The sequence below is a fragment of the Buceros rhinoceros genome, unplaced genomic scaffold (genome assembly GCF_000710305.1).
Source record: "Buceros rhinoceros silvestris isolate BGI_N320 unplaced genomic scaffold, ASM71030v1 scaffold957, whole genome shotgun sequence".
Classification (NCBI taxonomy): Eukaryota; Metazoa; Chordata; class Aves; order Bucerotiformes; family Bucerotidae; genus Buceros; species Buceros rhinoceros.
This window is the reverse complement of record NW_010422580.1, coordinates 82621-108564: the sequence shown is the minus strand read 5'-3', so window position 1 is coordinate 108564 and position 25944 is coordinate 82621. Positions and strand designations below refer to the sequence as shown.

Genomic DNA, 25944 nt, shown 5'->3' with positions numbered 1-25944 from the left:
ATACTATTTTCTTTCGCCAAAAAAAAAAAAATCCCCCCCAAAGAAACAAACTCCAAAACAAAACAAAAAATAAAACCCAAAACCACAAACAAATTACAGTAAAACATAAAAAAGTTCTCAAGTGGAAAGTTATCATTCCCAATGTTCTTGAGCTGTTCCTTCTTTAATCATTCTCTCACATTCTCCTTCACCAAACTTGGTCCACTTAACAGTAGTATGATTTTTAATATATATATTTTTTTAAGACTTATTCAACAGCTTAAGTATAGCTAATAAATTCTGAGGTTGATAAAAGTTTTTGTACTGTTGCCATTTTGACTAAGGCAGAGGAGATGAAAGTGAGAAAGGTATTCAGTGCAAAGTCAGATTTGTGCCATTACATAAAATGAAGTCCAGTAGGTGTAATATTCACAGATAGCATCGATTTCGCAATCTTTCTCATGGGGTGATTTACTTTCACAGAATGAAAATGGCCTGTCATTTAGGATACAGTTTGTAACATGATGAAAAATTACTACTGTAACATAAATGAGACCACGTGCTCCCTGATTTTTTTCAGAATCATGCTAGGTGAGATTTAAGTTAAAACAGCTGTTTCAAAAATAAGTAAAAATAAAAATAAATATTTTATGTGGCACAATCTCACCACTTTACAGGTATACTAGAAACAGACTCTTAAAGCATTTTGATACTGATTACAAATTTGATTAAATGGTATTAAAATTTATATATAAATTATGTGACAATTGGTTTGGATACAACGAGGAGAAAATACTCAGCATTAATATTTCTTGTGGAGTTTATAATCAAAGCAAGCTACCTTTTAAAATACCAGTACACCTGTGATACATCCTCTGCCAAGTCTCTGGCCTTCTACAGTACACACAGGTTTGTCAACTGTGCAACACCATTTACAGTTTATTACAATTAAATCAGTCAGTCTCTCTGTTATATGCATCAAATTCAATTTTGTATTATTCATAAACTGGGGTTTTATTCTGAGTTAAAATAAGCTATATTTTTCAACTCTTTCACCAATTCTAAATGCTTAGTTGTAAGAGTAAAACATTTACACATTTGGGGATTCTTGCTTCAAATGCAGTGCTTATCTCAAAAAAAAAAAAAAAAAAAAAAAAAAAAAAAAAAAAAAAAAACCAACCCAAAAACCAACCCAAAAACCTATGCAAAGAATAAAAACCTACTTAAAAAGTGAATGCAGTAGTACTACAAAGTCATCTGAAAGTTGGTTCAGAATTTTAAAAAAAACTTTAGACCAAATGAATGCAAATAAAGATTGAGTGATATTTAGCTATAAAAAAAGTTTCCAAAAGTATTTCGGTTTGCTGACATTGTTTTTCAAGGCTACAGCTATAAAAGTATTTTGGTGACAGAACAAGCAAATAGGTGGATATGGTAAATACTGATAGTATTTTAATTCTACAACATAATTTTAGCATATTGAAAGAAACTGTTTTATTGCTGAACAAAGTTCTCTTCAAAACCTTCTGTGAAACTAAAATCTGTGCAGTGATAATCTAGGATTTCAAATTCAAAATACAATGGAATACGGTTGTAAAATTAACTTTCTGTCAGTTTCTTAATACACACTGGGATTTTTTAGATGAGACTTTAAAATAACATTCTCCTGAAATATGAGCATGATTTTCATGCTAAAAGAGAGAGGTATGCATGACTTATTCCACAGGAGATAAACCATGTGTATTTATTTATCTACTTAAGATAGTGGGCTTCAAATATTGCTAGAGATGAACACTGTATTATCAGAAAATGGCTGTATTTTAAAAGAAGGTGAAATTATACCAATAATTAGTTCTAATTACTTATAAATGATCTAAATGAAACATCTAGACCCCTCAAAAATATTCAAAAAATCTATGTTGAGTAAACACTACAAGGATGAACTGAAACTACAAATGGGTATTTCCCCTGCCCATCCTTTATCACTGTATTTACTAGTTGTCTCAGGCAAATACCTAATTAAACAAAAAGGTAGTCTCTCCTGTAACCTGAAACTACCATTGCAGATCATGGAAGACCATTAGCAAAACCTGATTTTTGCAACATCAGGTCAAACTTTCACAGACAACCAAATCCTTATCACTCTTACTCTTGACAAGAGATAGGTTTTAATATTTTTTCTGTTTTCTTTTGTCTATTTCCTTTTTTCCTTTTTTTTTTTTTGTAAACATGGGTTATGGCCTTATTCTGATTCCCTGTTGCCCATCGGAGAGTTCTGAAGAAATGAGAACAAGCTAATGGGCTGTAAATAGTGTGTGGTGATATAAAAACAGAAGCAATATTCCAGAAAATGTAAGTAGTGTCTTGTAATCATCTTTACACTTTCTGTAAAGCATATGATCATATGAAAAATAGAAGTATTGTATAAATACATCAAATATCCAGGAGGGCCCTTTTTATGGTATTGACTGAAATCAGTATTGTCTCTTGTAGTTAATTTATGGAAGGTTGTGAGAAGTGAAGTGTAGTCAATGTTAAGAGATGTCAGCTCTGTCACCTGAATTTGGTTTTTGAACATTACAATATCATGGAAGTCTGCACAACACTGATTTTGATGAGAGCAGAATAATAATACTTGGCACATACCGCTTTGCATCCTCAAAGCCCTGTACAAAACAAGAACCCCCACAACACCCCTGTGAGGTAGGGAAGTATTATTATCCTTATTTTACAGATGGGAAAACATACACAGAGAGATTAAATGACTTGCCGAAACCCACAGTGAGTCAGCAGCAGGGATGGGATAAGAATTCAGCCCACACACTGCTTCCTAGCCAATGTCAATAAACCGAAAATATCACTTTTCTCAATAAGTTTAAATACTTCATTCAGAGGTCCAAAGGCATTACACTTGAGGAACAGGAGAAAAATGAAGATTTACTTTCCATTCAAGGGTTAAAGAGAGATGCCCAAATATTGGATGTCATCTCACCAACAGGACTTCAAAAGTTGCTTCTCCTTCAGGTTACACATTTTAGCAGCAAAAAACAAATACCAAGCAACAGATTTTGGCATAAAAAGCCAAAATACCCTCTCTTTCCCGACCCCTAGTAATTCAAACTCAAACAACTTTTGAAGTATTATCTTCACAGCCCTTACCTTTCTGAATTCAGTCAGGTATCTGAGAACATGCATCCTCCTCATAATATACAGTACAGTGGCTCAAAAGTTTATTGGAAAAAAAGGAATCTAAATCTTCAGATTTCTCCAGACACAGACAGGAGGCATTTATTCCTTTACTTCTTTCTCATTAAGCAACCATCCATTCATTTTATTTTGCAACACCAATCTGATATTTCCACACCAATTAAAAGAAAATTGCAGGGGGGGAGGAGGGGGGGAATCACGACCAAATTAATTATTGCAGCACTGAATTCATAGTGTTTCCTGACGCAGATGAATCTTTAAACAGTTTTTAAAAGGGAATCAGTTATTACGTCTATATTAAATATATGACAAAGTTTATATATTTAATGGAACTGGGAAAGTCATGTTTACAAAATGTTTTTAAAACTGTATGCATTCCCAAAGCTTTAAAATATTATAAACTATTGAGATTTTTGAGAAAAATAACGAATGGGTCAAAATAGGGTATTTGGTTAACCAGCTGTGGTGTTGCAAATCTCATGTACACTCAAAGCACTTCTTACAAACAAGAACTGCAGAACTAAACTAACCTCGGTCTGCGGTCACAATCCTTTGGTAAGGATGGACACGCATATCGTGCCTTCGAACTTTAGTAGCCACCGCACCTAGTTAAATTGCAATTACCAAGACAAAGTTAGAAAACATTCAAAGAAAACATTAACAGCAGGTTTATCAAAATGGATTTAAATGATCATTAACTACAAAAGTTCATTTTAAGAAAAGGAACAAGTTAAGGCACAGTCGTTTCAAACCTTAATCTTAAAAAGAAGTTTATCTGTGCAGATTAATATTGCATTTATTTTAAACATCCTGGCCTTAACCTGTTTAATCCATTCATTTACAATCCCAAAATTACAGTATTTCATGAAATCTATTAGACCCAAGCACATTTAAGCTTTACTAGTCACATATTCACTGAAGTGCCTTTCTTGCAGCAGGACTATTTTAAATAATGCCATCTTTTAATACTGACAATTATTTGCTAACCTTACGATCACTTCCAGTTCTACCACAAAAAAAAGTTTTAAAGCAATTCTTCAAGCCTACAGATTGTGATTTTAAATTTTAAGTCAATAAGTATGAACTGCAATGAATTAGGTGATTAGTAAAGCAAACACTATATAGAACACTTAGCAGTCAGTATACTACTATACACTCATAAATTACAGCTACTCTGTAATAAAAGGAACTAATCCAAATTAATAGCACTATTTTATTTTAAAATCTATGTGCAAAAAAGTGCAAGTAAGTCACTGACTGCTAGGCCAAGCTTTTTTCAAGGCTGCTGAAACTAAGCATTTGTTAAAAATTCAGATCTGATGAAGGATCAGTTAAGACCGCTCTTGAATTCTTAGCCTTTCGTTGGGAAAGCCATACCTGAAGATAAAAGGAAGGGAATTAAAAGTTAGTCACCAACTAAAATTTGATCCCAACACCAATATCCCCAAAAATATTAATAGGGATGCATTTCTCAGCCATTTTTAATGGAATTATTTTAAGAGATCTTAAAGGTCCACCCCAAAAATGGACAAAAATATAGCATACTATTAATGAGTGTATTATGAAATAAAACTCAATGAAAACTAATTTAGTTCAGTTAACTCTATACAATTGCTCAGATAACAGAGCAGATGTATTAAGAGTTATTGATTTTAAGCTACTTAAGTGGGAGTGTGGTTTTTTCCTCTCCCTTCTCCTTTCTTAAAATTATTTGGTGACATCTGTTTGGGCAATACACCTGTGCTCTCACAGCTTAGCCCAAAAGTGTGCAACAGTTTCAGATACCACTTTAGGAGTAAATTTCCCCTCCTCTCTCTTTACAGAAAATTCTGTGAAAATCAAAGTTCCCTACATCGTGTTATATTATTACTACGGAATGATGTATTTCTTTACTTGCTATTAACTGAATTGAGGAGAGGTGTCTGCCACTAACCAGCAACTGATTGGTACTGTGATGGTGCCTGTAACTGTGATTTTACCCCAGGATGTACCACAAGTGGACTCGCAGACCGGGGGTGCAGCAGCTGGGGAGAACATTTACATGCTTGTGGGAAATTAATAAATTATGAGATTATCATACCCTCACTGAATTTTGGCTATGGGGCAACAGACAACAACCATAAGCTGCTCAAAGTCAGACCTACTGCATACTTTTGTCCTACTAAAATTTTTATTATTGATTCACTAACCCTGAAAGGTATAAGTCTGAAATACATTTTCTTTTTTACTGTACAAAAGAGAACGTGGGAACACGCACACATACAGATAACAAGTATTTGTCCTGTAGGTGAAACACCGATTTTTTGCAATACTTCCAACAAAATATTGACTTTGGACCTCATTGTCGAGTGTTCACTAGAGATGTTTAGAATTTGTGTAAATCTGTAACTGCCACTGAACAAACTAAGATCAAAGTCCTAAAAAATCAACATTATGCAGCACAAAGGTCATATGCAATTCAGAACAAACTGAGGAGAAAAGATTATTCTATAGAGGGTAGGGAAAGAAGAAACTATTGGAACTACTTGCTCCATATTGCCAGTTAACTGAATTGTCATGGCTGCTTTATCATTCTTGCCTTCACCCAGCAAGTCAGTGGTCTGAAATATTTGGAATGATGAACATTTTAATCCAATGCAGCCATTAGTAAAGTTGCTAATTGCACCATCCTTTGGGCAGAACTTAAATTTGCTTTATATTCATTCACTGAAATTATTTTCTGCTTACAAAATGACTTACAGCCTTCTGACACTGAGGATTTATCAGCTGTGTACTAAATAAAGCAGCAAAAATCCCAACAAATTGAAAAAAGACTGTTCCATTCTCTCCAGTTTTGCTGCTGAAAAGGTACAGCAAAACAGAAAGTTCTCTCTTTTAAAGATTACTAGAAATTAATTTATGTTGAAGAGAGCACAAACATATCTGGTATTGTGGGAGCCCAAATGACATAGAAGTCAACTTCTATTTGGCTTTTCTTTTTCCTTGTCTATGTATCCACCATCTAGCGTCATACAAAGATCAAGATTTTTTCAGTAATCTTACTAATATACTAAACACATTAAATAATGCGAAATGTGTTAAAACGCTTAAGAGTTATACGATCTGAGAACTTTCCCTAGGCAGTACTGATATACCCAAGATAAGATTGGTTCAATTTTTTTTCTTGGAGTCCCATGACTTCTACCTTTCGAATACCACAAAAGCACAAGCAATGTATTTTCCAGTCATCCGTGTACAAAGATCTTACCTAATACACCACTAGGTTCAATAGGATACTCAAGGATTGATGTAGCTGGTGCCAGAGTGTAGGGGTATTCATATGGTGTGTAAATTAAACCAGCTTCGGGTCCAGGTGGAACTATTGCAGCGGTGGGATGAGGAGTTCCGTTTGGCATGACAGCGGTTTGTATTTGTCTGATCAAAGGCATTATGGTAGGGCCAGCTGGCGTAGGAGTACGCAGGGCAGCTGGTGGGAGAACAGGCGCAGGCCCAGTGATAATCCTTGGAGCCTGAGCTGTTGCTGCAAGAGAAAAGGCAAGGGCTGCTACAGTAAGCAAAGAAATTCAGAGGAAAGTATGGAGACAGCAGTACAAAACATGGAAAGAATGGGAAAAAAGGGGAAAAGTAGGAAAGAAGAAAAATAAAAGGAAATCATTAGTACATGCGCTGATCACACAGTGCCAAAGCACACCATTCAAATGCAAACAGCTTTCCATTTTCCAGTGTGATTAAGTATGAACATGCAAAATAAAAAAGCCATTGTAAAACAGTGAGGTAGATTTCTCAAACAGGTTACACAGCACAAAAGCTCCATTTTAGACCACATTTCTTCATTTATGCTATCAAGACTGCATGAGACTGAGATGCATGCAGGAGATACAAGGAAAATACCGTCATAATCAAATACAGAGTACAAAATTTAGTGCAACTATAGAGTCCACAGATACTCAGTTATGCAGAGCTGCCACGTGAATCTTGAGTTTTTATAGGTCTCAGAACTGTATTTAAACATATATACAATTCCAATTTCCAGGATCAGTGAAGCTAAAGATGACCTAGAACACAATGTATCTCTAGCATGAATGAAATAGACTAAAAAGTGATTTCCATATCCAATTCCCCAAAATAAAATACTTCCTTTGTATTAGAAGATCACTATGGCCTTCCTCAGTTTGAAGGATTTAGATGTGGGTTTTTGTTTGATTTTTTTAAACAGTGCTAGCACCTTTCATTAGGTGTTATTTCAAACCTGTTGGCATTCAAAATGAACAACTTCTTAAACACTAACACATCAGGTGGTAACAGTCAATCTCAAAGAGTTATAATTTATACATCTCTATGAACTACTGTTGATATCTGCTGATTTAATTAACTTACAGATGGTCTGAGAAGAGAAATATGGTGGAAGTGTTTCAGGTTTGAGACTGTTGTGGGGTTTTAATTATTTCTACTTTTTCTTTTTTATACAAAAGTGGTCAGACAATATATAATTAAAAAAACCTCATTTTCATTTCCTTTCTTAAATGGAAATAAACCAATATGGCTTCTGCTACTTTAGATCTTCAGTAAAATCAAAACACAAAGAGTAAAACTGTCTTATTATTCAAAAGTGAATATTAGTCTGGAAATCTCTAGTCAAAACTGGAGGAAAGAATTCCACCTTCCCACTAATACCAATACAATAGACCAATGGGAACAGATTAGACAAAGAAATTGCTCAAATATAGAGGTTTCTGTGCAACAGTCTGCATCAATTTAAGCTGATTTCAAAGCTATTTCACGCCTAAATTTGCAGTAATTTAGAGACTACAACATATTTAAAACTGATCTAGCTTTAAATATTATGGTGTTCATTAGGGCTGAATGACTTACCACTACCATTGTAGTGGTAAAAGCCCTTGCTTATGCCTCTTTTCAAATCAGAATAATTAGACTGGTGTAAGCACTCTCAAACTGACCTAACTGCATTCCAACCTTTAAACATATTCAACATGGAAATGGTGACTGTGTGGAGAAACAGATTTGCAAAATATCAGTAGGCCCTTAGTGAAAAGACTGATTTAACTGTGCATATGTTTGACATCTGTATCACATCTACATCAAAAATTTATTTTGGAGTAGTATCAGCAACTACATTTTCAGGAGCAGAAATTAGATTTTCAATTAGAGAAAATAATTTGTATCACACGTAACAGCTATATGCTCTCATTACTAGGTGTATGTAATTAATTTTCAAGTGTAAACCTGTGCATACATGCGTTTGCAAAAGCATTTTCACACAAATGTAATGGAAGAAATCATAAAAATGGCTCATTACATCACTGAACCCTGTGAACTCAGCTGTGAAATCAGTTGATGAATTGTTGGAAAAACATAACACCGGGGGGACACATGCAAGCAAGATGAAAGGAAGGAATACAATACAGAAAAATGTATTCACAGTATCCTGAACATCTGTAACATTTTCAAATTAAATCCCTAAAAATAAAATTTAAAAGGAGTCTATTGTCCTCTATATGTATTCCTCTACAAGGGAAAAAATTATTATAAAAATAGAAATATCTGGCTCAAGGGTTGAATTTTTTCTAACTATATATTTGTTAATATTTCAACCCAGACATACTGTTTAAAAAAGGGAGGAGGGGGTGGCAAAACCAACAAAACCCCACCCCAAGCTGCCATAACTTATATCCAGAAGATCTTTTGCAACAGCCACCTACTGTTTTGTTGATTTTTCTACTGCCTTCCATTTTCCACAGTTTCTACTTTACATTTGCCAAAAAGTAGCGTTAGGAATCAAAACCTGCAAATCTTACTATGGCATTGACCCTCGAGCTTATGACATGCTTACGTGATTTGATGTTGGCATCTCTGTAGGTGCCATTCAGAATTGCAAGCTCCATCAGCTGCATCTTTTTAAGGCTGTCTTCTCCTTCTGCCTGTGTGTAAAAAGATGGGATGAAAGTTAGGCTTAATTTGCTAGCACACAAGATCTAAGGGACCTAGACTAAAATGCCTTCAAGTCACATGCAAAAAAATACCTGCTTACCATTAGTCACCAAACCAGTAAACTTTGTCAACTTTTCCTTAAAAATAAGCGCAAATTGACTTAATTTAAACTTAACTGGTTTTTTATCATTATGTGTTGTTGATAAATATCTTACAAAATTTTTAAAATGGCTCGTACCTTAAATTGTAAAAATAGGGGTTTGTTTGATGAAATTGTTTAAAGAAAATTTTTCTCAAGTTTTAGTAAACGTTTTCATGTACTCCTAATGGTATTTTTTAACACATTGTATTGTTGGCCTAGAGAAGAACACATATCACAAATTTTAAGCAACTTCCATTTATTGCAACTTGCTCTACTGTACTTGATACTGACTAGTCGGAGGGGAGGGTGGCGGGACAAACAAAGAAATAATAAATAATAAACTTAAAGTAGCTTTCCAAACAGGACATCAACAGCTGCTGTAAGGCAGAATTCATAATTCTTGCACACGGAGATGTATTCCCATTAGGATTTAACTACTCTTTACACAGTATACTTTATTCTTGGTTTTGCCTCAATATAAATTACTTCCCTGAAGTTATCTACTCTATTGGTTTCCTGCAGCTTGCATAAATATAATGCAGTATTCAGTAAAAAAGCTCACTTTTTCAGTTTCTAACAGAAATACTTCTAACTAGTACAATTTCAGTTTTAAGATCAGGCATTTCTGATCTGTCTCTCCAGAAATACTGCCATTTGTTTATTCTACAACCTATCAACCAGAAAACAGGGTTATGATACAGGAATCCCAAGAGAGATGGTCAGCATTTACTTTAATGTTAAGGTACCACCTTGCTGCCTGTACTTAAAGTCTTGGTCGGATGGAAAAAAGGGCAGCTTCACCATCAGCTGCACTGCATTCCTCCTTTGCTAAACAGGATTTCTTGTATTTTTATTTATCTTGTCTAATCACACAATGTTTTCCCCATATTTGGAATGGCATTTTCCAAGTTAATGGGATCCTGGATAATAACATACTGTGCCATCTGCTCTGAGAAGTGGAGACTTCACAAAAAGAGTGATTTCAGAGGGAGTTGTTGACCTGTCTTAAACTACAACTCCTACAGATCGTTTGAAGAAGGACTTCCAAGAGCATAAGCGATTAAAAACCACAAACAGAATTAAAAGCTATGAAGAATAGCAATCACCACCAATAACAACAACAAAAAGAGTATTAAATAACTTTGTGGCCATTACAGCACCGCACCAGTGAAATGCCATCTCAAATTAGTTAAGAGTTAATAGGATTATCTACACACAGTGTTTCAAATTTATAGGGAAGTATTTTTTCATGCTAGTGTGCAGCAAGTTATTGTTATAATACTTTACTCTCAAACTACACAGAATAATTTGCTAAATTACAAAACAAAATAATTGTAGCTAAGTACATATAGTACTTGGTGGGAGATAGGCTGAAGGACCACTATCCCTTGCAAGGGAAACTTTTAACATCTGATTTTTATCAACAACTTAAAAACCAACATGGTGAGATCAGTCAACATGAAATTACTTTTGGATGTCAGAAATCAAAGTTATAACTGTAATACCGATAACATGCATAAACACAAAGATTACACACAGTAACAATTTATGTTGTTAAACTTTCAGAAAATACTGAAAGTTGGACACGCTCTTCATACATTAAATACTGAGTGACAGACCGAGCTAACACTAATATTGCAAACGTAAACACATATTCAACTGCCATTTTAACTATAAATTAATCGTACAGTTAAGTACTATGCTATGCAGAAACGTCAGACATCAGTCATTAAAATGAAACCCTCTGGAATACAGAAATGTACTTATTATAGCATGCTTAATATGACATACTCAGGATAGATCTACAATTTACATTGAAAAGAAATTTTTTTTTTTTTCCCAGAAACTACTATTCCATTGCATCTTTGCTGGTAAATTACCGAGATAATCATGACTCAATAAAACCAATTCCAAATCTATCTGCTTATCCAGAGCTCACAATTCTTGTCATTCTGAATATATCTTATCTAATTTATTTTGGCAATAAAGATTTTTAACACATTGATTCCTCTTTTCCCCTTCCCCCATAATGGTTATACTTTGTTATTGGCTTTTTGCTTGGGTTCCTTTATTCATTTATTTGAAAGTGTGTAACAAAAAAAACCTCTCACAATGTCAGATGTATCTCCCATATAGTTCCATTAATGTTACTAAAATTGCTCACTTCCTCCAAATAAGAGTTCAGGTGATTGATCTGACACCATTAATGAGTCTCAGTAAATGCTGAATCTTACATTCCACTTTGCAAGATAATTTTAGTAACTCTAATCCCAGATTTTGCACCACAGTGAATATTTCCCTTATGCAACTATTTATAGGATAATAATTTTAAGATAGAATTTTTTTCTGCCTTCTGACATTCCCTAAAGAAGTTGTTTCAACAACTTAAAAGCAATTAAAGAAAGACAGCTTTATCATTCTCACTTTGGATCTTTTAACGACTACCATCAGCGGTCCACCCTGGCCTCCAATCGGGAGATTTGGAGACATACCATACATAAAACTGCTGTCTCCTTTCAGAGCACTCGTAGAATCAGTCTTGAGGAGAAAAGACAACACAGAGAGAACCGTGCCTTGACTGTATCACCCAAGGAGACCTTCCACTGTGCTTTTTGCAACCGGACTTGCCAATCCTACACTGGCCTTTTCAGCCATCAGCGCGCTTGCAGCAAGCGTGGGTAAAGCCCTTCCCAAATCTTTGTCTGCGAAGCCAAGCCATGATGATGATAGGTCACTATACTTCCTATGGGAAAAGATGTTGCAATTATCTAGGTTTACAAAAAATAATAATGGACTTTAGCATACAAAGCAGACCAAGTCCTTAACTTTTGTTTTTGAGATTTACTTCTCTGGAGTACTGCTCAGCAGTTGATAAACGTTCTTTTAAACAGAATCCAAAACATAATTTAAAACTTTTCCTTAAAGACTGCATCAGCGATAATTCACAGACGTAACATGTGGACGTGCATTACTAGACACTAACATTGTCTTTCAACTTCTGGTATTTTGTTTTTCAAATCATTTATTAGATAGAAAAAAACCCCAACCCAACAAAATCAAACCAAAACAAAACAACAAAAAAACCCACCCACTTTAAAACATCTTTAATGCTGACCACAGGGGCATCATTCCTACTCCTCCCAGAAGATGGCACTGTTTATTATACAATACTATCTCCTCAAGGCATGGGAGTACTAGTACTACTCAAAAACCTGCTACTAGTACTGCTCAAAATCCTGCTACCTCCTCACACCCGATACTTCCAACAGTTGCTTGCCACCTCTCTTCAAGATGTAAGTCACAGAAGTGGTTAGGACCCTTTCAGATATTCAAGCTCTTGGTATCAAGCTCTCCACTTGAACATCATTCACCAAGAGCCAAACCCTCAAATTTGGAGAGCTAGGAAAGAGCAATGGGTGCATGTTTTTGTCTGCCCTATCCTCTCCCTTGCTGACAGATGATCAAATGAGGCACACCGATGCAATCTATCTTTGCTCCAGGCATTTCTGCAGGCACTCTCTGTTAAAGCAAAGAGAGGTTGCATCAGGGATACAAAGGCAATCTCTAAAGGGACAGTACATTACCTGTACGATACTACAACAAAGCTCAGTCATTTGTACCAAAAGCAAGCTACTTTCAGCAAACATCAATAAGGTAAGGTCACTTAAATCCAGATCTGCATTACTAAATTGAAGCTCAAGTGATTGACTCAAACCTCTCATCCTCTTAAATCTCCAGTGCTTTCCTTGTATTTCTCACATACAATGTAACATGCAGATTAAGAAAAAACCTTAAATGGTATCTTGAAAATAATTCTTTAAATGTAAGCACTTGAAACTGCTCACTGAATGAATACAAATACTGAAGAGATGCAAAGCCAGCTGCGCACAGACAACAGTGGTTACAGATCTGTGAATGCACAGCCAGGACTCCTCACAGTAGCTCTGCACTACTTGGGTCAGCAATGAAAAGACCTGAAGGAGATCACATGCCAGTGATCACTATCATTTTAAGTAACTTGTTTTCTAACCTTTATCAGAGCAGAATTAATAGCCACAAGGTTTGAAACGCTAGTAACAACTATAAGTGCCACCTACGTGAAGTGTCTGGGGAAACATTTCCTAAAATAAAACAAGTTCAAATCAAACGCCCAGTTAAAACCACAATTCTGTCCCCTACATTGGGCAATACTGTCTGTTTAATAAAAAAAAAGGAATGCAGTTATGTAATAAACTATTAGTAAGAGTGCGTTTCTTGTCATGAAATACGGAGCTCAAATACAGCAATCAATTTCATTTTTTTATGACTTTTCATTATCTATGTCCAAGCTATACTTCAACTTCAGATACCCCAAGATCCTCAGAGAATTCTTTTAACTAATGCATCTGAAATTACTGGTAGGCACTTAAATGCCTTAGATTCTCACACGTATACAGTGCACCACTGATAGTATCACACAGTTTAACTTCTTATTTAGACAGAAAATGTACACACGCTAGATAGATATAGCATCAAGGTGAAAGACAGGCACACAATCCAAACAGGCGTGCATTCACTGTGCTGTGTCAGTGAAGGACTTCAGAAGATGACAACAATCTTCAGTGGTGACAGGCAGACTGTTTGATTCTGTGTACAGCCAACTGAGAAGCCTGTAACAAATTACAGTAGAGAAGAAAGATACTGTCTTAAAAGAATAGAAGGATCCAGTAGCAATGTTTACTACAGAGCAGAGATCCACGAGTTTGCCAGTGTCCATACCACCCTGCCATATTGCTGCCAGACCCAAAACGACCCACGTGGAAGGTGACTGCAGATGAGTCAATTCACAAACCAAACAATCCACTCACCAATACGACCACAGGGATGCCTTATCCTGACAGAGCTCCTTCAGCCTCAGTCTTACCCAGCTAAGTCTCAAAACACACTCTGATTCTCATCATTACCAACCCTGGCAGGGAAGGCCTCCAGCCTTCATTTCTGTGCAAACATATACACTTTCCCCATATAATGCTCATTTTCCTTTTGAAGTAACTGCTTTGGAAGATACAACAAGTATTCTTTTTTCTACATTCATAATATAGATAAACTTACTTAGACGAAGTTAGTGACTTTCGTTGACAGTCTAGCTTCCAAATGTCACGCATTTTGGATGACATTTTTGCAATTCTGTCACACATCCCTGCACTTCAGCTGAATTCTCACGAACTGAACTGAGCCCAGTCCTAGGAAACATTGCAAACAGTTTTATCTTGCACCAAATGCAAGTTTGGCTTTGGTTAAGGGAGCAGTTCCTTATAAGCCATTCCAGGGCTACCCTTTCAGGATCAGAGCAACAGCAGCAAGTGGGAAGGGGAAATTATGGTGAAGCAAAATGATGGATAAATTGCTGCAAATACAGAGGCCAAAAATCAGACCTCGTCTTCTCCAGTCAACTGCAGCAGGCTTGTGCCACTAGACTCATGGAAAGAATGACCAGGGAGCCTCAGCAACACAAGAGCACCAAAGAGCAGCACATAATTCACAAGTACCTCAGCAACTTCTCACACAGACTACCTTCCTGCCTGCTCCGCACCACCTCTGGTTAAACAGCAATACTCACCAAGCAGCTTTGCACCTTTCCTACCACCCTTGGAGACACCTCTTCCAGTACCACAGTCTGTCTTAAGTCCATATGCTTTTCTCCACATTTACTTCTGGTAGAGATTTTTACCATAATACACTGTATTTTTCAGTACACAGGTAAGGAATGAAATAATTTAACACACATTCCAAACAGAAGGGCAGAGAACTTGGCAGTTAAGGAATAACACTATACTAATGAGCAAGAATAGATACTTAAAACTCTTCCTCAAATAGAAAAGTCATTTACAAGTGCCACATACAAACAATAAAAATGACTTTTGCTCCATACTATCTCAGGAAATACACACATTAAATACAAAGACTTTCACTATTTAAATTGCATGTCTGTATAGTATAAGCCATCTGCAATTTATTAATTTAATATGAATTTTGGTAAAACACAATAGCAGCACTGAAATATTTTACTGTTACTGATCTTATCTTTCTTACCCAAGAGGCACTGCTGCCCCTCAGGGGTCTGTCACCCTGCCTTCCTACAGTCTCCAGCTGCTATATAGCCACACAGCTGCAGAGCTGTGGGCTCTAGAATGCTTTTATCTCCCTGACAAAGAAAAATGTTCCACTGCAATTCACTTGTAGATCAGTAAGTACTCCTAACATACCATGTGCCTTTACAAAAACAGCCTTTACACATGAATGTCTCCATTCAGGGACAAAAACCTTCCATTCATATTTTATAAACAAAACCCCTCACAAACAATATACTACAAATTCCTAGACGTACACGTATTCAACCAAAAACCAAATCTCAGACATCAATATATTGTAAAATATATTACAAAAGATCAGAGGCTAAACCACGCTGAAATTCTTGAAGCTAAGGTATACATGGTTAAAATCTGATCTATATTTGGGAGGTGGTTTTTTATATCTAAGTTGTTAAAAGACTGAAGTATCTACGGCAATGAAATACTCGCCAAGATAACAGGTAACTAATTGTAAAACAAGAAGAAAAGAGCTTTTTAAAAGAAATTTTTAAAGAGCTTTTTAAAATAATGTGAGTACCTAAACTATTAATCAATTACCTACTGCAAGACATCAGATTTCACTTTTGTACAGGCTTTTACTTCTGGGAAACTATTAGTGTTAAGGAAGAAATCTCACCATCCCTTCCCCTCAAAAAATCTAACAAAGACTCCCAAGTTTCCCATGCCCAGAATGTAAGTACTGATAGTTAGAAGTTGTTGGTAAACATGTTACTTAGATTTTCTCATCCTTGATTACATACTTCTGATGGTGGTAGAGCAGAAAGCCTACAACATAGCTTTGTTCATGCTGAGGATAATTTGCCAGAGGGCTTTTTGGTGTAATTTGGCAGCTGTTCTTGTATCAGCGGAAACTTTTCCAAATACTTTTGAGACAAAGTAAACCAAATCACTACTTCAAGACCAGCTGTACTTCTTAACAGCCCTGTATACCATCTACATGGGATTGAATAGGTGTGACATCAACTGGTATTGAATAGGTGGCAAGCTATAGCTCACTTATTTCTCTATTTCCTTTTCAACACTGATGCACACTGCTATTATCTATGAGGACAGGCAATGATAAATTAGCATCATTATTTCTTCTGGGCAACAGAGTCTGCTTATCTTCTTCAAAGCAAGCTCTCAGGTCAAATGATATGCAAAGACGACTGGGCTGTTTCACTTGACAAATTCATTGGTCATAATGTTAAAGATACACTAGGGGAAAAAGGCAGCATATCTTTTTACACTTCCCATCACCTTATCTGACACATCCCTGTTTAATCATGATACTTGGCTTACTAGTAACATTTTCCAGAATCCTGCTGCCCTCCCTCCCCCACTTCCCATTTCTGCAAGAAGAAAATACAGATAAGGTACAGAAAATCAGCATGAAACGCATTTTATAACCCAGACTGAAATACAGCATCAGTGGAACTTAAGGGTTTGCTTCACAATACACCCTCTGGGTACCAGTTGTTAATACATTGGAGGCTGAGGTAGTCGTGGGAAATCACCAGTAGCATTCTACTTTACCTTAACGGATTTTTCTGTCTGTTCCAACATTTCTTTAGGACAGATATGATGGGCTGGTATTTAAATCACAGGGTTTGGGGCTTTCAAGGAAGTAGGGTCTATTGGGTCAGTTATACTACACACTCAAAAATGAGTAATTGCAGAACTTGCTTTTTGCTTAGCCTTTTAAAAATTTTTTTTAATTTATTTTTTTAATTGTCTCTTACCCTCGCACCTTAACCTTGTAATGGTGTTAATAAAATCAGTGACAAGAATCTCTATAAACCACACTGAACAGCTTCAGTATTTCATAAAGCTCCAGAACAGAAATGAATTTTTCATGACATATACACATACTGAACCCTCAAAAACCCTGGAAGAAAAGAAAAATTATTACAGTACCTTCTAAAATGTTTTCCAAAATACAGAATTATACTGAAATACATTGATATATATTTGTTAACAGAGACATTTGTTAACATTTGTATTAAGTTTCAAATGAAAGAGCTATCAATAATGCAATCTAAAGCATTAGATCTATTTTTAGTCATGTGCAAGCCCAGTTAAAAAAAATTTTCAGAGCTGAACACTTTATATTTTCGGTATTTCTAATTTTGGAATTCCAGACATTCAAAATTCCTCCTCGGTGACTTGTTTAACTCAAAGCAGGAGATAAACCACAAGCACACTGAATGAGATACTACCAGGCGTGTCTCTGGTATAAATTTCTCACATACAGTTCTACTGGCAACATCCTGAGTTCCAAGGACATTCTGGGAATCTGAACAGAGCAAAAATCAAACACAACCTATATTATGTAGGTCTTTATTCCAGTTGTAGTCTTTCAAACTGACTAAACAGTGCCAAAACACTTTGAGACTGCATTGATACGCTGCACTTATATCGGGACAAATGCTTCAACCTATCCTGAGTTTTAAGAAATTATAAAAATAATTTAAGCAACTTATGCTACACAACTACCTGTGATCAAGGTGGTTGTTTAATAGGTACAGATTAGAGGCAGTTATTATAGCAATGGAATGATTAATTAAAATTACTTGTACAGAAGTCTGATCTGACCTGTAACATTTATTTTTCCTCTGTCATCCCAGGAGGTTTCTATTCAGAGTTTTCATACTCTGAACAGCTGTAAATTTCCTTTGAGTGCCAAGACACTGAACTCACAGGGTTGGGGGATAGGAGAAGGGAGGGAGATGGGATAAACCCCATTAACAGGTTTCAAAACTAGTATTTTGTTGCAAACCAGTACCAGCTCATTTTGTTTCCAGCTATGCTAATGTTTCAGTACATAATATACAAAGCCTTTCCTTCTCAAAATGGTGCTGAATTATGAGCCCCTGTTTTCATATGGAAAACATGTCCATTATGCTTATAATCTTCTTGCATCCAGTGGAAAGAATTTCTAAGAAAAATGACATTTCATATCACATTTAGTAACCTAGACAGAATACAAAAAGCCTCTCCTTCTTTAGTGCAACAGAAGAAAACTAACTGTGGGTGACAAGGAGGACAAAGACTGTTGCTGAGAATTAGTACACAGCTTTCAAGTGTACCTTCTCTTAACACGTTTAATTAAACGCAGGATTCAGGGCTGCAGACTACCACATGGATATTCAAACTGCAGTAGTAACTTTTAAGATGTTTTTAACTTCAGCTTGAGATGTCCTGAGAAGGCAATACTAAAAAAAAATAAACGGATATATTACAATACAGATTAAAACCATTAATAATTAGCATTATCCAAGTACAAAATGTTATATTCAGAGAGCAGCGGTCTTCCAATGGCTTTCCAGACTGCCACACTTACTGCTGCAGTCACATTTTCAACAAGAATCATGACAGCTAAATGTTATCAAAAGAACTGCTCCTGAATTTCACCTGGATTTCCCTTTTGTAAAACATTTGCATTAGTTGTTTTATTGTCAAAATAACAGAAAGTGCAAAGTCACAGTTTTGTTTTTCTACACATGCAGAACCTCTAAGGTGGAGTTGTCTAATGACTGTTCCATTTAGAGCTCTGTATAAAGCTACCACCTAGAAAAATAATTTTTTTTATGGAAGATGCCCAAAACTTCAGCTACACTATGTTTTAAATTTCTAGTCCAAATGAGGAAACACAACACTGAAAGTTTAAAAGGACCTAGGCACTCAGTACGTACTTTCAGTAATTCTCAACAGCTGCTGAGTACCAAAAGCTCACAATTACTTCCAGCTGCTTACAAGTATATGAGGAACCCATAGCTCTGGGGACTATAGTATCATATGTAAGTCTTACGTGCATTTTACTGGTACTCTAATACAAATGTTACTGTTTAAAAATTGAAGCTAACTCTTCCATAAGCACCAGAGATGCCTCTCCTGTTCTTCCTGAACTCTCAGAGCTGATGAAGTCCAGAAAGAGGAGGTGGTAGTGTTCCAACCTGCTAGTCTCTCTTGTACAGCTGGCTAAAACCCACTTTCACACAGCTGAAAAACACAGAGAAGTGAAAAAACAAATTGTGTCCACTCTCTTTAGGGGACAAATATGTCAATCATATGACCTTCTGTTTGAAGGCTGGAGCTGCTCAAGGCAGTGTGTTGCTAGGGAGAAGGCTTTCTTTGCTATTTATTGAGCTTTCTTTTCAGCTTTTAGAGACCAGCCAATGCTCATTTTCCCGAGGCAGGAGGAGGAACTAGGCACTGCCTGGCAGAGGCTGGCACAAAGGGCCTTTGAGGAGAGTCACTTCCCCAGGGAGCTGTACCACTCAGTCCACCTGACCGGCCAACCACATTCCCTTATTCACAAACAGAGCTGCAACCTGTGTCTGTCTCCCTTCCTGCCCCAAGAATGAAAGGACAAGCAATTCTTGTTATTGAATGCTGCTATTAGGAGAGCGTGCTGCTGAGAAGCAGCCATATTTGTGAGTACCGTGCATTGTCTATCAGCTGAGAGCATCAGCTATTAAAGCACACATCTGACGATGAACTGAAGAAAGGCAGCTTGCCCGGAATTTATTCATGGAGTCACATAAGAGCTGACAGAAAGCATGAAAATTTCTCCTATTAGTTCATACCATCATTTTATTTTTACGTAACATAAATCTAGTGTTTAAAATAATTTTAAAAGCCTTGTAAGACAAAGCCTCATTCATTTAGGCAAAAGACTTTTGACATGTATTAGTATTACAGAAAAATGTAAGTGCAACATATTTTCATTTTGTAATCCATTTCTTTAATCTCAGCAACTTTAGTTACAAAAAATTTCTGGATTCTTAGTAAATCATTAAAAATCATGCAGCATACTTCAGTTTCTTGTAACTACTTCAGAATAGCATAAGTGATAATAATTTGACTTTTTTTTTATGGAGTCACAATTTTCCAGTGTAATCATCCAGATTAATTCAAATATATGCGAATCTTATTTTAATTATTCATTATAGTTCTTGGGGAAAAAATGGAACTTGAAGCAGGAGTTAGACCCATTGGTTGTGTTAAACAACTTATTTCAACATATTCACCTCTTTGGCTTTAGGAATTTATCACATAGTTAAAGATCAGTATTTAATGCACACATTTTGACAAATAGAACCACCTATTTTTCGTAACATACAACACAAAAGAGTCTTATATTAAACTTTGTATATGAAATTTTATTCTGCTACATGTTTTAAGTGGAGATTATAAATCCTTAATATTAAAATTAGGAGACATTATCAGGAACAATAATTTAGATTTGAAATTACTAGCACATAAAGACACAAAACCCTCACATCCTGAAAAAAGGTTACTCAATTGCAATGAAAGTACCTTTCAATCATTTACTAATTTGCAAAAGAAACATGTATTTGAGCCATTTATATATACAGTATCATTAGAGAAACTTTCATAAAACTGTTGTTTTCTCATTAAGAAGAACAAAACCAAAAAAAAAACACCCCACCAATAACCAAACCAACCAAACAAAAACCCCCAACAGTCTCCATAAAAAGAAAAGTGTTTTCTGGAGTCTAGGGGAAAACCTACACATTTGTGATTTTTTTTTTTTGCCCTGCCCAATATTATTCAGAATCTACCGGTTTTGTATGCGGGCCATGTTCCAGAACTGTATCTCCAACAAGCAATTATAAGTATCAACAGTTCACATACCGAAAAGAGACTAGTGTAACAAACACGACGTAGTCTTCTATCAAGAAGGATCTGGGATCACAAGGTATCTGAGTATCAATGAGAGACTCACCAAAATAAAGGACTCATTAACCTACTGGAAAGTCCCCAAGAAATTACTGACCAGAATCTTTTCACCCCTTCTTTTCTAGAATGCTCTGGTACCAGAATCAATAATTAGCACTTGTTCTCTATATAATAATTAAATGAACCTACATGATAAAACAATTAAGTCTAATGTTCTGTCCTAGAATAAGAGAAGTATGTATCAGGCTTATCTTAATTCACTTCCCCATCCCTCCCCGCTGCTCTACACACTAATTTAAAAATCTGCCTCCTCAGCAGAAACGCAGACACTACACTTAAGTAACCACTTAGTAGAACTCACAGTACGCATTTGATCAAATTGCACTGCAAGTTAAAGGCTATTTTGAGACAGAAATAAGACTTTCGTGCTTCTACTTGTTGCTGATCTTCACACATATTTTATAGCACTGTATCTTAAGAGCTTGTTACAGCCTCTGGATCAGATATTACAGCAAAACTTCATGAACAGTTTTCTGTTTTAATTTTCTAAGCAGCCGAGTACCTGAACTGTGGCTGAAAAACCAGTCACTGAGACACCCTGGATCAATGCCATCATGCTCAGGAAACCATTCTCGATGAGATAATCCTACAATATTTCTATATACGCTCTCCCTTGTAGTCTTCCAACTAACCTTAAATGCCAAATGCATATTGTATCAACTTTATGGAGAACAAGCAACATTAATATTAAAAAAAGAATCTCACTCTAATAACACCAAACTGTTCAAGCGGTAACTTACTTTCTTCCTATACATTTATTATCAGTGCCTTGCCCATCACTCTCACTACATACTGTATTGCCAACTGCATTCTGATGTGCAGTTTCCACCTGTTTTCAGAATGATCCTTAAGTCCTTGTTATACAAGTAAAACTTCCCCATTTTTCCATTTCTACATTTCACCCTCGATTGCTTTTCACATCTTTTTATACAAATCTGTTTAAATATTGTTCAGTCACTCTGGTTCTCTAAACAGTTATTGTTCTAATCCAATCATTAGCAGAAAGTAAGTACTTCCATTTAGATATTGTACATATGTACAATTAAACTGTCTTTCAGAGACCGCAGAATTATAATTTATTATTCCGGTAAAAGAGATGCACAACCATAAGAAAAAACAGCTTACAATAAATTTCCTACAATAGCACATATCCCCTTTGTCCTTCTTAATCTCCTGAACTCTGGAATCTCACAAAATTTCAAAATAATACCTAAATTCACATATTCTAACTTTATGAATTATATACTTATACAGTATTTTGCATTAAAAATTCTCCTTTAATGTGTGAAAAAATGATTCATAGAAATAATAATAATAAAACACAAAACAAACACCCCCCACCGCCCCCAAAAAAGTACAATTAAAGCTTTCCTTTATAAGATGCAGCTGAAAAATTAAGAAGCAAACCTAAAAAGCAATGTAAATTTTTGGACACTATCTGAGAGTAACTGGAGAATATTCATTTATACTCATCATTCACGGGAAGAGACAAATGAAATCTTTTTCCTTAAGTCAAGGGAAATACAGGTCCAAAAGGCCTGAAAAGCTAGGGCAACTCCAAAGTGATTCAAATAAATGGAAAAATTAATGGAATTTTGTTTCAAGAATGGGTAAAAATAAGCTGCTGTGTGTATGCACATGATTTAGTTCAGAAAGCTGAGACCTTAAAAAACAGAAAATGGATATCCATCAGATGAAAAACTTACAGAGAATACTTTCAGAGCAAACATGTTCAGAAAAGTTTACCTAGAAAATACAACAGCCAATACTAGAATGTAAAATTTAAAATGCTATCTTAAGATATTTTCCCAGGCTACAAATTAGTTCTGGACAATTAGGCTGAGGTTTTACACTGCTGTCAAAGGAGTCAGAAATTATTTTTGAAGATATAAAAAGCCTCTCAGCTAGCACTCCTGTGGTACTTTAGGCCAAGTTAAGTCTAGTGGTAGACACGATCCCACTCCTTCCTCACTGTTACTCTCCTGTATCCACCACTGTATGACTTAGCCATGGCAACCTGCTAATTTGGCAAGACCTTTTTTTTTTTAAATCTGTATAGTCTTCTACCAGGTTACAAAACCGAAAGAGCTCACTGCAGGCTCAAATGTGTGCCAGCATCAGAGAGACGAGATTAATGGGAGCTGAGACCACCCCTGTGCAGAGCTGCCAACTGATTCAGCTGCATGTGGAATTGGTCTTAGTCTTGCTAATTCTCAAGCTCAGCAGTCTAATTTCCAAACTAGAAGCACAGACGTTCCTTTTCTAACTAGAATCCACCACCTGACAACCAACTGAATTGCTTTCATATTATAATATTTAATTTCATTTTTCTTACTCCTCTTTCTCCTGCATTATTTTTTATTTTACTCATCTTCTGCCCATTTCTCTTTGCTTATAATCATTCTCCTTTTTGATTTTCTTTCGCGATGCTGACCTTCAGTGGAGGAATACCATTATAGCTTCCTTTAGCGACTGTAATCACGCTCCTCTCATGGTTACAGGAACCACACTTCCTCCACTTGTAGATTGCTCATCAGATGCAAAGGCTACAATCTCAACCATCTACTTCCTACTGTAAATATCGATATGCATTCATGTTTTGCAGATATCTTTGAGTTTCTTTGGTATTTGTAATCTGAGTTATAAAAACACTATTTTAAATCTCTTCTAAAATATCACCATCCTAAACTGGTAATTTTTACACCTTAGACCACCAACTTTAAACCCATACCAGTTAAATAGTGTATCCAATACTTACAAAGCTCCATGTTAATAAAACCAAAAATAAAGCATGATTTGATACTGTGAGGACCCTATAAAAAAAAAATCTATTTCCTTATATTTTTCCTTTTTCTGTATTACATTCTTCTTTAGAAATATCCTAAGTGCAAACTGTTTATTTTCTTTAGCCAAGAATTTTATAATTTAGGATGATGCATTTAGTTTTCTGCCTTTGCATGCAATGCTAATTGAAAAGAATTGCAGAAAAGAAAACTGTTGGAATCTAGATCAGAGACCATGTAATAATGCCACAGCAAAACCAAAATTAAATGGAGAATGAATAAAAATATTTTAAGAGAATTTATCAGAAAAGCAGGGGTGCCTTGAGAAGAAACAGCTGCTACCCCTACTCATCTAGCAGAATGCACATTTCTTTAATTCTCTGGATTCCTGGAACAGCAGGAGCCAAGAACTCTAGAAATAAAATAAATTAAACCCAGAAAACAAGTACTTTGCATAGCTACCCACTATGGTGGGTAGCTTTTCTGTGTCCATGCTGCTGACACTTCCTCTGTGTGCTCAGGTGCTTGTGAGACATTCACAGCAAGGTGATTTACCTCTCAAAAGTCACCAGGAAATTTTTGGGGTAACTTTTCTACCATTTGACAAATGAAATCAGCTCATGGAAAGGCTCAGCAAGTGCTATTTTATTACATCCATCCACAAAATAAGCAGTCCGCAGTTGGATTCAGCAGTAAAGCAAAAAGGAGACTTTTGCTTCTCTTAAACAGGCCCACCATATGTCATGAAAACATACAGTGCTTGGAATCAGATTCAGATCCCAGTAGGTCCAACTCAGTTTTACCTAAAACAATGTAAGAGATAAGTAGACTCCTATCCAGATTTTTGTTTGGTATGTCATACTTTCAGATGATAAATCCATAAGGTTTCTCTTGGCACTGCTCATGAGGTAGAAGACATAATATCCTTCAAAGAACATATCCATGGTTCTATCAGGCAACCTGTTTGATGCATGTCTTCATTCACTCTGAAGAAGGATGTTTCTGATGTGCCTGATCAAAAATTCTCAGGTTATGGAAACCCATCATAAAAAAATTAAGTGAAGCATTAGGCAGCAATTTCATCCCCCCACCCCACCCCCCTTTCCTCCCAGGTATTGCAATACTAGGATCATACTATGTAGCCCAGATTCAGTTATCGGTAATTGTCAAATACCCCTAATCCAACATCTGACCTTGCAGAAAAAACAATTTAAGGTGCTCCCATTGTCGCTTATTTCTACCTTAGCTGCATAGGTAAAACATAGGGGAGGAGAGGAAGAGAGCATAAGACTTCAACTAAGACAGGTCCCAATCAAGCCCCCCAAACTATGGAACCAAAACCATGAAATGCAGAAGAATTCCCAGAGTATGATATTTGAAAACTGTAATACCAATACGTCCCTTTTTTACTGCCTGGTTTCTGCAAATAGCATTGATTACTGTAAGCTATTGGCACTATGGATCTAAGTGATGCACTCAGTTAAGTTCAGTATCTCAAACAGTTCTTTGAGCACTGTCTTTTCTATATATTTTTTAAAAATATGTCATTAATATCCTCTTATAAAACAGAGTGTAGACATAGTCATAGTTTCAGTTTTGCAAACCACTTCACAAGCACTTAGATAATACCTTCAAATTTTGCTGTCACCTTCTACTAACCCATCTACAAAAGTCTGGGGGTGGGGATTAAGCCTGACTAAATGAATGCGCTGGCAATTTTAAGCACACACACTCTGGAGCACAAATAATTAATATGAGGAACCAATACGTCTCAAAGTAACTTTAAATGAACAGCTAAAATTCTGAGTATTAGTAACAGTAAATGCTGCTCTTGTCTTCATCTAATTTCTTTGGAGATAGTTCCAAAGTTTCACAGCAACAGTACCCTGAGGCTACCAAACAGAATTTCAGCTGCATCATTAGTAACACCTCAGGAATTTGTTAGAACTTAGCAGCTGTTCAACTACTGAATCACCAGCACAAACTTACTATTTTCCTTCACTAATTT

At 35.9% G+C, this 25944-nt stretch overlaps 1 protein-coding gene across 3 annotated transcripts in view; it reads right to left on the bottom strand.

Moving 5' to 3' along the window:
- QKI (QKI, KH domain containing, RNA binding) overlaps positions 1-25944 on the bottom strand; it is a 94173-nt gene that overhangs the window by 2067 nt on the left and 66162 nt on the right. For 2 of the 3 annotated variants that reach the window (XM_010140076.1, XM_010140078.1), the window contains 3 exons: positions 9038-9125; positions 6434-6706; positions 3717-3791 (listed from right to left, as the gene is read on the bottom strand). In XM_010140076.1, coding sequence (XP_010138378.1) covers positions 3717-3791; positions 6434-6706; positions 9038-9125 — 436 coding nt within the window. Of the gene's footprint in view, positions 1-3716; positions 3792-6433; positions 6731-9037; positions 9126-25944 lie in introns of all 3 variants that reach the window. The other variant, XM_010140077.1, reaches the window with a different exon arrangement.